This window comes from Trachypithecus francoisi, unplaced genomic scaffold (genome assembly GCF_009764315.1).
Source record: "Trachypithecus francoisi isolate TF-2019V2 unplaced genomic scaffold, Tfra_2.0 Lachesis_group8, whole genome shotgun sequence".
In the NCBI taxonomy this organism is placed as follows: domain Eukaryota; kingdom Metazoa; phylum Chordata; class Mammalia; order Primates; family Cercopithecidae; genus Trachypithecus; species Trachypithecus francoisi.
Window position 1 is genome coordinate 18,641,311 of NW_022681473.1, and position 13,916 is coordinate 18,655,226.

Below are 13,916 nucleotides of genomic sequence, written 5' to 3' on the forward strand. Positions count from 1 at the left end.
CCAGTGCATCCAGATGTCTCAGGAATGTGCTGAGCTGGGAACTACCACCTTCTTTCCCTCCCCACCCCCAACCCCTCGTCCCCTTGCTTGCTCTAGCTTTGCCTCCGCCCACCCCCTCGGCTCCTCCTCTTTCATCTCTCCCTGGGAGGCCTCCTGTCCACTGTCCCTCTGGCACGGTGCCACAGTCAGGCTCCCTCTCAGTCCTCTGAAGGGATTGTCAGAGGCAGGAGCCCTTCCCCTCCCGCAGACCCCAGGGACTGAACTTGTGGGGTGGAGGGAGATGGGAGCTAAATGGGAGGAGAGAGTTCCGAGCAGATAGTGCATGCCAGATCCCAAATGTGGAACTGATTTGCAGCCCTGGAGAGAAAGGGGTGAAGGCCTTGGGGCGGCAGAGGGCAGGGCTGGAAGGATGGTGAGTGGGGCTCTGGGCATCTTGTCCCAGCCAATGGGTGGGAGGGTCAAGGAGCTAGTGTGCCAGGCTGGGCTGGGCTCAGGAGGGTTCAGACCCTTCTAAGCCCCTGGGGTTCACAGGGACGTGCTTTGTCTGATGGTGGAAGGTCCTGGAGTATTGGACGGGATGGGGGAACCTTGTTAGGGTCCCGGTGTTGGGCCAGGAGCCAGGACATGGTTCAGGCTGGAGCTCTCAGCCCCGAAGAGGAACAGCCTGTCCCTCTGCAAGGGCGGAGTTGCCTTGGGCCTCCCCAGGCCAGCCTGGCTCTCAGTGCTGGGGATGAAGGAGCCAGAAGGGAACTGGTACTCCTGGCCCAGTGTGAGAGTCACATCAGGGCACAGGGTAGAAGTCAGAGGAGAGAAGAGACCTGGAGTCAGCTGCTGCCCTGAGCTGCCCTGGGCTCAGAGAGGGCCCACAATTCTGTTCCCCCTGGGGGAGAGTCCCTGATCACCCAGACAGGCTGACAGCTGAGATTCCCCTGATGGACTGCAGGGCCCCAAGCACTGAGACCATTCAGAGGAGCTGGTGACCATCACCTGGTACAACCCAGAACTATCATTGACTCCCTCTTGCCTGCTGAAAAACTCCCAGCTCCCCAGCGTGATACTCAAGGACTGTCAGAAACTGATCCCAGCTTACTACTAGAGCTGGAGCCCCCTCATTTTCTCTTCTCTCCAGCCTGGTTGGATGGACCACTCCCAGCTCCTTAAACCTGCTGTGGTCCCCATGGCTGTGGGACCTTTGCTTATACCTCTCCTGGTGCCTGCAGTGTTTTGTTCTTTATCTCCTCATTCTAACTCTTCCTATCCTTTAAGGGGCAACTCAAATGCTGCTTCCTCCAAGAAGCCTTCCCTGATCACCAACCTCGAAGAGTCATCTCCCTCTCTGTTCTACCATAGCACTTACAGACTGTTCGGTCATTGGTTGATATCATGCCCTGAACTCTAATTACACACAATGGGATCCAGCTATCCTTCTAAACGTCACCCTTCTTTAGGGTAGGATCAAAGACAGGTTTCATTTTTTTTGTTTTTTGGAGACGAGGTCTCACTCTGTTGCCTAGGCTGGAGTACAGTGGTACGATCTTGGCTCACTGCAACCTCTGCCTCCTGGGTTCAAGTACTTCTCCTGCCTCAGCCTCTCAAGTAACTGGGATTACAGGAACAGACCACCATGTCCGGCTAATTTTTGTATTTTTTGGTAGAGATGGGGTTTCACTGTGTTGTCCAGGTTGGTCTCGAACCCCTGACCTCAAGTGATCCACCTGCCTCAGCTTCCCAAAGTGCTGAGATTACAGGCGTGAGCCACCGCACCCGGCCAGATTTCATCCTTGAACCCTCTGCAGAGCCTCAAATAGGGCCCAACTTATACTCTGCCTAATAGTAATGATCATAATATAATAACAGTGAATATTTATGTACCAGGCACTGCTCTAACTCCCTGCATGTAGTAGCTCATTTAAGTTTCAGAGGATAAAGTGGGTCTTCTTAGTACCTTCACTTTATGGATGAGACACTGAGGCTCAGAGTAGTAAAGTAGCTTGCCCAAGTTCATTCAGTTAGCAAGTGGTCAAGCGGGGATTTGAACCCAAGCTCTGATCGCAGAGCCCGTGTTCTAAAGCACCCACAACAACACTGGTTGCTGAAGGAATGATCCTGCTGCCCCATTGCAGCACCTAGTCCAGGGCCAGATACAAAATATGGGCCCCCACTCCACACACTGGGTTCATCCTGGGGATCTGGTTTTGCTCCTTTCCTGGCCATCCCTCTCCTGCTGCCCAGAAAGAGTCCTGAGAAGGGGCCTGGGGCTTTTTGGCCTTACCCAAAGAGCCTCCCATCTCCAGAGAGTTGAGATAGATAGAAAAATAAAATCCCTGTCATCAGGGCTCTGCAGGGCTGGACAAGGTGGGATATTCCTGCAAGGGCTGTCAAATGCTGTGGGCCTTCCTTTTAGGCAATGACAGCAACAATCAGAATAAAAACAGCCAGGGGGACCATAGTCAATCATAATTAAATTTTAAAATAACTAAGAGGGCCGGGTGCAGTGGCTCACACCTGTAATCCCAGCACTTTGGGAGGCTGAGGCGGGCGGATCACTTGAGGCCAGAAGTTTGAGACCAGCCTGGCCAACATAACAAAACCCCGTCTCTGCTAAAAATACAAAAATTAGCCGGGTGTCATGGCGCATGCCTGTAATCCCAGCTACTCGGGAGACTGAGGCAGAGAATCGCTTGAACCTGGGAGGCGGAGGCTGCCATGAGTGGAGGTCGTGCCACTGCACTCCAGCCTGGGCAACAGAGTGAGACTCCATCTCAAAAATAAATGAATAAATAAATAAAATTAAAAAACAAAGAGTATAATTGGATTGTTTGTAACACAAAGGATAAATGCCTGAGGGGATGGATACCCCACTCTCCATTACATGATTTTTTTTTTTTTTTTGAGACAGAGTCTCACTCTGTTGCTTAGGCTGGAGTTCAGTGGCGCGATCTCAGCTCACTGCAACCTCCGCCTCCTGGGTTCGAGCAATTCTCCTGCCTCAGCCTCCTGAGTAGCTGGGATTACAGGCATGCACCAATACGCCCGGCTAATTTTTGTATTTTTAGTAGAAACGGGATTTTACCATGTTGGTCAGGCTGTTCTCGAACTCCTGACCTTGTGATCCGTCCACCTCGGCCTCCCAAAGTGCTGGGATTACAGGCATGAGCCACCGTGCCCAGCCTATGATGTGACTATTGTGTATTACATGCCTGTACCAAAATATTTCATGTACCCCACAAGTATCTAACCTACTATGTACCCACAAAAATTAAAAATTGTCCAGATGTGGCAACTCATGCCTGTAATCTTAGCCCTTTGGGAGCCAAGGAGGGAGGATCGCTTGAGCTCAGGAGTTTGAGACTAGCCTGGGCAACATGGCAGAAAACCATCTTTACAAAAAATACAAAAAATTAGCCAGGCATGGTAGCATGTGCCTGTAGTCCCAGCTACTTGGGGGGCTGAGGTGGGAGGATCACTTGAGTCTGGGAGGTTGAGGCTGCAGTGAGCTGTGTTTATGCCACTACACTCCAGCCTGGGCAACAGAGTGAGACCCTGCCTCAAAAAAAAAAAAAAAAATTTAAAAGCTAAAAGAATAAAACAGCAGTGGCAACTATTGTTTATAGAGGGTTTATGGTGTACCAGGCCCTCTACAAGAATTTCTGATGGAATTCTCTTAAGAACCCTATGTTTTACCATGAACCCTACTTTTGGATGAGGGAAATAAGCCTGGAGAGGTTAAAGCACCCGCCCAAGCTCACACAGGTGACAAGAGGGAGCCCCCAGGTCTAAGCAGTGGTGCAGATGTCCCACCTCAAGCAAGGATCACCTCCCCAGCACTTGCCCCATCATCTGCCGTCTGACCTGCGGACCTGCTATCTGCACAGGTTGAGCCTGGGAGTATGCACCTGGTCTTGGGACTTTCCTGTTTAAAATCTCCCCAGAGTTGGGTGGATTCAGAATCTACAGCTCACCTCTGTCCCAAACTCATGCAGCTTTGAGAGACCAAGATATTCAGAACTGAGTCTCTTTTCTTTTCTTTCTTTTTTTTTTTTTTGGGACAGAGTCTTGTTCTATTGCCCAGACTGGAGTGCATTGGTGCAATCTTGGCTCACTGCAACCTCTACCTCCTGGGTTCAAGCAGTTCTCCTGCCTCAGCCTCCTGAGTAGCTGGGATTATAGGCTCCCACCACCACGCCTGGCTAATTTTTGTATTTTTTATTTTTGTATTTTATTTTTATTCTTTTTGTTATTTTTTATTTTTGAGACTGAGTTTCACTCTTGTTGCCCAGGATGGAGTGCAATGGTGCGATCTCGGCTCACCACAACCTCCCCCTCCCAGGTTCAAACAATTCTCCTGCCTCAGCCTCCCTAGTAGCTGGGATTACAGGCATGTGCCACCATGCCCAGCTAATTTTGTATTCTTAGTAGAGACAGGGCTTCTCCATGTTGGTCAGGTTAGTCTCGAACTCCTGACCTCAGGTGATCTGCCCGCCTTGGCCTCCCAAAGTGCTGGGATTACAGGCATGAGCCACTGCACCTGGCCAATTTTTGTATTTTTAGTAGAGATGGGGTTTCGCCATGTTGGCCAGGCTGGTCTCAAACTCTTGACCCGCCTCAGCCTCCCAAAGTGCTGGGATTACATGCATCAGTCACCATGCCTGGCCCTGAGTCTGATTCTTAAGCTGGGTAAGTTTTCATGTATTCATTTTATTATACTTTATAACTGATAGATATACATTCTGTATATTCTTCCATTGCACAATATATCATAATAGAAAAGACCATGATGATAAAGTGAAAGGGAGAGATGGCATTTATGCTAAGATTCACGATTTGAGTAATTGAATGAATGAATGAATCAATCAATCAATCTACTTTAAAAAAGAGGACCATCAAAGCTGGAAATGTAGAAATGTCCTTTCTTTTACTATCTATTCACCCACCTATTCATTCCTCTATTGTCCCCACCCTACTCCATCCTGCCTTCCTTCCATCCATCCAATAAATAAACATTTCCTGAGCACTCAGTCATTATAGCTGTACCTAGAGAATAGCCAAAAATAATTGACTGACACACCCTGCTCTCAGGGAACCCTCAGTTTAGTTCAGAAATGAGGAGGGCAAGGCCCAGAAAGGGAAAGTGATTTGCCTAAGGTCACACAGCAAGTGAGGGAAATGAGGTGAAGAGGGGTGAGGGTATTCCATGAGGAAGGAACCCATGGGCAAGGGCGCAGACCTGTCTGCCTCCAAAGCGAGCCCCCCTCAATCACTGCCTGAAACCCGCCTCCTGGCTCTCCATGAAGGCCTGAAGAGCCTGCCTCACTCCATCGTTACTTTCATTTTTGTTATTCTTTTGGAAGGGGAGGAGGGACCAGTGGCTGCTGCTGTCCAGCTGTTATGTCGGACCACATATCCCAGCCCAGATGTGTCAGCCTCTCTCTGATGGGTGAAGTGGCTTCTGGGCCATGAGCCAAAGGCCAAGGAAGCGGCAGGGAAGGCTCTGTCCCAGAGGAGTTGGGGGAGGAGGCACACTGAACCCGGCAGCAGGGAAGCCCATGGTTGCTCCAGCTATCAAACTGGCCTTGTAGACAATATGGTGTGTCCAGGAGGTGGAGATCAAGATCTTTGACATTCCAAGGAAATCAATACCTTTGACATATTTCCTCTGAGGGTCAGAGTCCTGGGGCATTTCCTGCCTCTCCCAGCTTCTCCTGAACCAGACAATCCCACCCCAACACATTCCCCAATCCTGGTCCAGGGTCCTGCCATTCAGTCTGGCTTCCCCAGGGCTGCTCAAGAGGGTTACACAGAGTTCCAGCCAGAGCAATGCTCATGGTCTTGACTTAACTCCACCCAAATCTTCCTCCTCTATTCTGCCCCCAGGAGTGCTGAGACTTCCAGAGGAACAGGCTGTTCTATAGCATCTGGAGCTGGTTTCTTGAGGGAGGTTCAAGGGCAAGCCAGGTCCCAGAGAGAGATGCTCCAGGAGGGCCTTGGTACCAGGACTCACATGAGGCACATGGTATAGGAAGAAGACACAAAACAGGGATGTCCTTTATGCTCCCCTCTCCTGGTGCAGCAGCCAGGCCAGGCCAGGCCAGGGCAGACAGAAACAGAATCTCCTGAGGAGTCCTGGGAGTTGCAGAGAGCAAAGGTCCAAGTCCCCAGAAGGGCTGGGGAACAGCATCCTGGGGTGAATCTGAGGATAGGGTGTGAAATGGGATGTGGGAGCTTGTCCAGGGGATCTGGCTTTGCCCATAAAGCTTAGGCATCCAAGGTGCCCTAAGGATAGGAGTGGGTGAGGATGAAGGCAGGGACCCTCTGATATCAAAGATCCTGAATTTTCCTTGCTCTAGAGGGCAAAGCTCAAACCAGAACAACAAGAGAACTTGCTTGTAGCTTCTTCTCGCTCCCCTCTTTGACTCTCTCTGTAGGACTCCTGCCCTTGAGTGGACTTAATATATTCCCCTCTCTTAGTTTTCTTATCTGCACAACGGATAATAATACCTATATGTGTTCAGTAAAAGGAACACAGCACCAGTCCCTGTGGAAATGCCTTTTTTTTTTCCGAGACAAAGTTTTGCCCTTGTTGCCTAGGCTGGAGTGCAATGGTGCAATCTTGGCTCACTGTAATCTCTGCCTCCTGGGTTCAAGCTATTCTCCTGCCTCAGCCGCCCAAGTAGCTGGGATTACAGGCACCTGCCACCACACCCGGCTAATTTTTTTGTATTTTTTGTATTTATGTTAGTCAGGCTGGTCTCAAACTCCTCCACTCAGGTGATCCACCTGCCTTGACCTCCCAAAGTGTTGGGATTACAGGCGTGAGCCACCATGCCTGGCCAGAAATGCCTTCTAATAAGTCCTTTGCCACTAAACATGAGGGAAATTGGGGCAGCATGTGCAGAGATCACCTTCTGAGAAAGCTTTCATGACCTGTAGTCTGGCTCAGCCTCCTGCCATGCTCTGCTCCATCATGGCATCCACCATGGTATTGATACTGCCTATTTCGCTCTCTTTCTCGCTCATTCGTCTGTGATTGACTGGAGGGTCAAGTGTGTTTTCTTCATCCAGGTTACCCTGGCACCAGCATAGATGTTCCTTCAGTGCCCAGTTGCTGAAGGAATGGACATGTGTATTAATGAATAAGCAAATGAATTCCCGGCTGGTCCAGGGAAGCCGGAGGGACCTCACAACCTGTTGGGGGGCAGACAGCACTTCTATGGGACCCCGCATCCCCACCACCCTAAGGGCTGGCCATTCCAGGATCCTGAAAACCCCAGGACCCCTTCAGGAAACATAAGTACACCTCTTGAACACTTAGATCTGATTTTTTGGGTCTTGCTCTGTTGCCCAGGCTGGAGTGCAGTGGCATGATAATAGCTCACTGCAGCCTTGAACTCCTGGGCTCAAGTGATCCTCCCATGTCAGTCTCCCAAGCAGCCAGGACTTCAGGTATGTGCCACCATGCCTGGATAATTATTTATTTTTCATTTTTTGTAGAGATGGAGTCTTTCTGTGTTGCCCAGGCTGGTCTGAAACTCTTGGCCTCAAGTGATCCCCCTGCCTCCACCTCCCAAAGTGCTGGAATTACAGGTGTGAGCCACCACATCCAGCCTGGGATTTTTTTAAAACAAATTTTCCCTTCCCTTACTAGGATTGCCCCAGCCTAAAGTAATTTTCTCTACAAATATAGTAAGTCCTTGAAATAGAGCAAAGTTCTCTACAATGTGACCCAAACTTGACTTCTGTTCTATGCTCAGGCCCCTTCTCAAGTAAAAGTGAGCAAAACTCCATTATTTGTGGGGCTGGTAAAAAAAAAAAAAGTGATGCCTCATTCTCCTGTGGGACTCTCTCTCTTTGGTCTGCTTTGTGCAGTAAGGTGTCACAATTTTTACTTTCCTGCTTTTTGTGATAGTACAGACCATCTGAAAAATACTGTTTTTCGTTAATTCTACAAAAATATAACTCCACATTTTATGTAATTGGAAAATTTATTTTTAAATTTGTATTATTATTATTACTTTTAGAGACAGGGTCTGGATCTGTTGCCCAGGCTGGAGTGCAGTGATGCCATCACGGCTCACTGCAGTCCCAACCTCCCTAGCCCATGTGATCCTCCCTCCTCAGCCTCCCGAGCAGCTGGGACCATAGGCATATGCCACCATGCCTGACTAATTTTTAAAAATTTTTTGTAGAGATGAGGACTCCCTATGTTGCCCAGACTGGTCTTGAACTCCTGGGCTCAAGCAATCCTCCTACCTTGGTCTCCCAAATCATTGAGATTACAGGCGTGAGCCACTGCAAATGAACATAACTGGAAATTTTTGACTGGGTATATTTATTGCATTATTGTAGAGTTTTACTATATTGAGCATCTATTTTGTCCCATGTGACTGTGCTAGGTTTATGTCAATGCACAAAACTGATATGGACTCTCCTCTTATGGAACTTACTTTCTCATGGAGGAAATACACAATAAGCCATTAAAATAATTGCAAACTGGGTTAAGGGCTAGAAGAAATCAAAAGACTAAAACAGAAAAGAATAGGGGGGTCCCTTTTTAGGTGTTCAGGGAGCCTTTCTGAAGGAGGTGACATTTGAGCTGGGATCAGAAGGCTGACATGGAGAGACTAGGGGAAAAGCAGTCCAGATGGCAGGAACAGCATGTGCGAGGGCCCTGAGGCAGGGCTGGAAAAGGCTTAGTCTTAAATTGGGTGAGTATGGATCCAGGAGTCCTAGAGCAATCTGAAGAAGAAACTGGGGAAGATGGAAGCACTAGAGCTGGTGCTCAAGGGTGAGACCTGAGCCACAAGTTCAAATCCCCTGTGGGTCAACCAACTAGATTATTCTAGACCAGGGGCTTCAGAGGCCTGTGCCACAGTATGGGGATGGCTCAAGGTAATGAGAATACATTGAAAACCATAGAGAGCCCTTCCTGGACCCCAGAGACAGTGCGGGCTCTGCAGGACCTAGATGGCTACAAATAGATGGGCTTAAGGACACTTTTCCCTCTTCTCTAAGAATGTGGGGTCTGGCTTGAGCCCCTTTTTCTCCATCCATCCATCCATCCATCCATCCATCCATCCATCCATTTATTCATTCAGCAACAGTTGGTTGCTAGGCACTGGGATATAGCAGTGAACAAGGCAGACCAAGCCCCTGACTCAAGGAACTGTTCCCTCAACACTGGGGGAAGCAAAACCCAAACCAAACCTCTGCTCAAGACGAACTTAATGTTTTGATGGAGGAGTAGGTATCAGAGGTCTCCTTTTTGAATAGGCAACCTGAGATTTGGGCTCCTGCAGTAGGTTTTTCATTAGATCTTTTCTAGCAGATTCCACTCTTGAGACCAGAGTGCCTTAGCACTTCTGTCCTCTTTCCTGTTGGTGAGAACTTAAACGGAAACACACGTACATCTCCCCTTTTAAGGACTGTTAAAGGGCCACCCGCAGACATAGGAACACCCAGACACACATACTTCTCTAATCTCCCTAAATCTCCCAAAGGCTGGGGGTGGGGATGCCTCTCTGCTTCCCAGTTAGCTCAAGAGAAGCCAGGCCAGGGGTCTGGGGAGTAGCTATCAGCCTTAGCCCCCACCGCCTCCCCCCATGCTGGGCTGGTCCCCGGGGCCCCGTCACTCCCACACCTGGCCTCCCCAGCTGCAGGGAGTGAACGGGTGTGCTGGGCAAACATCCTTGCAGCTTCCTGCTACTCCCCTCTGAGAAAACAGACCTCTTCTTCCTCCTCCTTCTCCTCCCCACACCCTCCCAGCGGGGGCTTCTCTGGGATCCCAAGCCAGTTCCCTCTAGAGAAGCCAGACATCCCTTCCTCTTAGCCAGAGGAAGGAGGGGACAGCACACAGACCTAGTGTTTCCATCTGGAGAAACGACCTGCTCTCCCTTTGGTCCTTTATCCCAGTTCTTGGAGCCCAGACCCTCTCTCTCGTATGGGCCAAGGGGCTGAAGGACCACAGAGTACAGTGGCTCCAGGGTGGCCACATCAGAAACCAAGGGAGAGTGGGAGGGGCAGAGAGGAGATGCCCCAACATGGGACAGGAAGGGCAGCCCCCTTCTGAGGATCTCTGAGAATCACATAAACAGAATTGCAGTAACATGAAGGTATCCTCATAGAAAGAAAAATAAAGCAGCCCAGCCACCTCCAAACACACTTGTCTTGACTTTGTGTACTCCCTCTCCTGTCTGTCCAAGTGCATGCGTATTTCTTGCATAGTTGTTTTCAGGGTGAGCATACATTTTGCATTTTGCACAGAGCAACAGAGCACACACAATTTCTGCATGATTTATGGCCTGTATCTGGATTTTTAAGGAGGATAGTGAATATTCTGCTCTCTATTTTCCAGACCGAGAGGCACACAGACACCATCCCTACCCATCCTTAACCCTGGAAATATTTTCCTATCCTCATCCAGAATGAAGAAGTTGGGGGAAGGGTTGGTATGGGATCTCAGCTGGAAGGGACCTCGGATATGGAGATGGAGGCCCCAGAAAAGGAAAATGACTTGCTATGTTCACACAGCAACTCCTAGCTGAGCAATTCTCACTATCACCCCCATCCAGTCTCTGTGGATCAAACCAGCGATGAACGTTTCATGCCAGGCATTGTGCTACATTAACCTTCACCTTAATTTTCTCTCAAAATGCCTACAGTAATGCTATGGTTCTAATATTCCCATTTTTCAGATGAGGAAGCCAACGCCCAGAAGAAGAAGTCACTTTTGGCCGGGCGCGGTGGCTCAAGCCTGTAATCCTGGCACTTTGGGAGGCTGAGGCGGGTGGATCATGAGGTCAGGAGATCGAGACTGGCTAACACGGTGAAACCCCGTCTTTACTAAAAATACAAAAAAAATTAGCCGGGCATGGTGGCGGGCACCTGTAGTCCCAGCTACTTGAGAGGCTGAGGCAGGAGAATGGCGTGAACCTGGGAGGCGGAGTTTGCAGGGGGCCAAGATCTCGCCACTGCACTCCAGCCTGGGCGACAGAGCAAGACTCCATCTCAAAAATAAATAAATAAATAAATAAATAAATAAATAAATAAAGTCACTTTTCTGAATTCTCCTGCTGGCTGGTGGCAGAAACACAGACAGAATTAAATCTCTTGATTCCCAGCCCAAGAGTCCTTTCTCTGTTTCTTTAGGCACCCCATCTTCTCCCGCTGCCTCTCCTGGCCCTGCCCAGGTGCAAGATCAGGAGCCTCCCCAACAGGGCTTTTCCTCCCCAGTGTCCCAGTGCTGGATCCCACTGTCTGGTCATGCCTCCTTTCCTGTGCTGGGCCAAGGCCCAGATGAGCAGCTGGGGACGCAGGGCTGAATGGAGCAGCAGGAAGAGGCTGCGGGCGGCTGAGTTCATTCAGAAGAAAGCCCAACTCAGAGCTTCCAAGGGCCTAGGGAAGCTTACCGCGGGGCTCTACTGCCCCCCTTGACTTCAAGGGTCTGAGCTCTGATAAACCTCTTTCCTTCTGACTAGTGTCTTTTACTAACCTCAAGAGAAGGTGTGGATCCCCTGATCCCTGCTGCTTTATTCCTGGGATCTGTGCCAGAACCATCTGTAGGAAGACCTGATCCAACATCTCCCCCATTTTACAGATGAAGAAACTGAGGCCCAAGGAGGAGATCCAGTGGTATGGGCCAAGCTCACAGGGGAAGCAGAGCCAGGACTAGAAACCAAGTCTCTTTGCTGTCAGTGCAAGCCCTCTCCCCTTGTACCCTTGTTCTGTCTGATGAATTATGCTCTCTCTGCCTGGGACAAGGGGCCTTCCTCAGAGCGCAGGGTGACCAGGATGTGCTGCTTAATGGAGAACAGGGAGACCTCAGTCTCCATGCCTCCTTGACTCTGGCTCCTGTCCCTTGGCCTGGCTCCTCACTGTCAATCTAGTGGCCTGGGACAGTTTAGGTGGAAGTCCAAGATGCTCAAGTCCTCTACGGACTTGGCTCTTGCCTGGCCAAGTTTATCTTGGTCCTGGGAGGTAGAGATCAGCAGGTAAAGAGTCTCAAGTGCTTGATCACAGTGTGTGTGTGTGTGTGTGTGTGTGTGTGTGGTGTGTACAGGCATGCACATGCAACTGGTGGTTCACTGAAGAGGGGGCTCCCACTAGATTCCCCAAACAATCCACATTTCATCTAGGCAGGCCCTTCTGAACCTAAATATTTTCTCCCATTCTAAGCCCATGCCCCTCCCCCATCAAGGCCTTAGGGCTGAGCCTGAGAGAGGGAGGGAGGGAAGAAGAGAGAGAAGCCACGTTTCCTTAGGGAGGGAGGGGAAGAGTGAGAAAGAGGAGAAAGACAAGCTCACAGTGGGACCTAGTCAAGAAGACATAGGGAGAGGGAGAGAGAAAGTCAGCCAGACTCTGAGAACAGAGGGACAGAGCAGAGAAATAGAGGCAGATGGAGAGAAGGGCTCCCATCCTCCTGAGCCATCACCCTGTGTTGCCCTGACCGCCTCCTCCCAGCCCCCAGCCTCAGGTCCCTCCCAGAGCGGGGGTCTCTGGGCCTGATTCTCTGGGGCTGCCAGGGTAGCACCCTGAAGTTTCCGGGCCTGGCTGAGAACCCAGGTCTGGCTCTGATCCCCGAGGGGCGTCGGGTCTCAGACCCTCTGAACGCTCTCAGGTGCGCCTCCCAGCGGAGATCCAGCCTAAGAGCCACCGAAGCCCCAAGGGAGGCGCAGGAAAGGGCGCTGCCACTTTGCGCCTAGTCTCGTCCTGGAACCTGGGGTGGGTTGGGGACGGCTAGAAGACGTGGGTGGAGGGCGGGATTGGCGTCTCTTGAGCTCAGATCCGAGGATCGGACGGCCCCGATACCTCGATGGCTCCTTCCCCTAGAAGGTGGAGGCCAATGTGTTCAAGGATTGCGCCCCCAGGAGGGGCGCGCACTGGCACCAGCTCCGAGGCTTAGGTCAGGCGGGGGTCCAAGGGAAGTGTCGAGGGACCTACTCGTCAAATCTCGGAGCTCCAAACACATGTTGCTCCGGGAGACCCTGCGCTGAATCCTTTCCCCGCTCCTGCCCAGTGATGTGTAGTCGGGTCCTTCTAGGGGCCCAGGCGCGCCGCGAAGAAGGGTGCTGAGAGGTGGAACGGGAACGGAGACCCTTCATCTTACCGCATTGTTGAGGAAGTCCGACTCGTTCAGATCCCCCAAGTCCAGGAAGCTGGATCCGGGGAACAGCCTGTCGGCCGGGAATGGTTCCAAGACGGCGTCCATCGCGGCCGGCTCCCGGGACCCCCTTCGACTGGGCTTCCCTCACTCCAGGGCGGCGGCGCGCCCAGTCCAGAGCTCCTGCCTGAGCGCTGGCAAGCGGGCGGGGGGCAGGTCCGGGGCGAAGCCCCGGGGGAGGGGCAGACGGAGGCGGCGCGGCCCCGGGTGGGGGGCGCGGGGGGCGCGGGGGCCTTAGGGCAGCGGCTAGGAGCGGGATGGGCTCAGGGGCCCCGGGCGCACTGTGGGCATTCAGCCGACTCCACCTCCTCCTGCTCCTCCTGGGGCACAGCTGGCTTCCATGGGGAGCCCAGGGGTGGGGCTGAGGGCTTGAGGAGCCCCCCGGACAGGGTGGGAGCCGGGACGGGGGAGCTAAGCGCTCCCCCGAGACTGGGTGGTTGCCGGCCTCTCCGCTGTCTCTGCTTCTGCCTCCGCAACGCTTCTGTCACTTTCCTCTCTGTGAAACCGGGAACCCCTAGCTGGCTAGCCCAGCTGGCCAAGGCGCCACGCCCCCACATCAATATTCACAATAATTTAATATTAATGAGAAGAGGGCGTGGCTCAAGGAATCCTCTCTCATTTTTTAAAGAGACATCTGCAACTTCGTCTTCCTTAGTCATCTGTCTTCTCTGAATGCTCAAGGTGGGGGCTTAAAGCAACAATAGTCCTGGAACCGATAACAGTGTTCCTGGAACACTGGCATTTTGTTAAGGTTTCACCA

At 51.4% G+C, this 13,916-nt stretch overlaps 1 protein-coding gene across 1 annotated transcript in view; it reads right to left on the minus strand.

Moving 5' to 3' along the window:
• CREB3L1 (cAMP responsive element binding protein 3 like 1) overlaps positions 1–13,690 on the minus strand; it is a 44,990-nt gene extending 31,300 nt beyond the window's left edge. Inside the window, exon 1 of the mRNA XM_033204198.1 lies at positions 13,103–13,690. Coding sequence (XP_033060089.1) covers positions 13,103–13,204 — 102 coding nt within the window. The 5' untranslated portion in view covers positions 13,205–13,690. The remainder of the gene's footprint in view (positions 1–13,102) is intronic.
• Between the last annotated feature and the right edge of the window lie 226 nt (positions 13,691–13,916).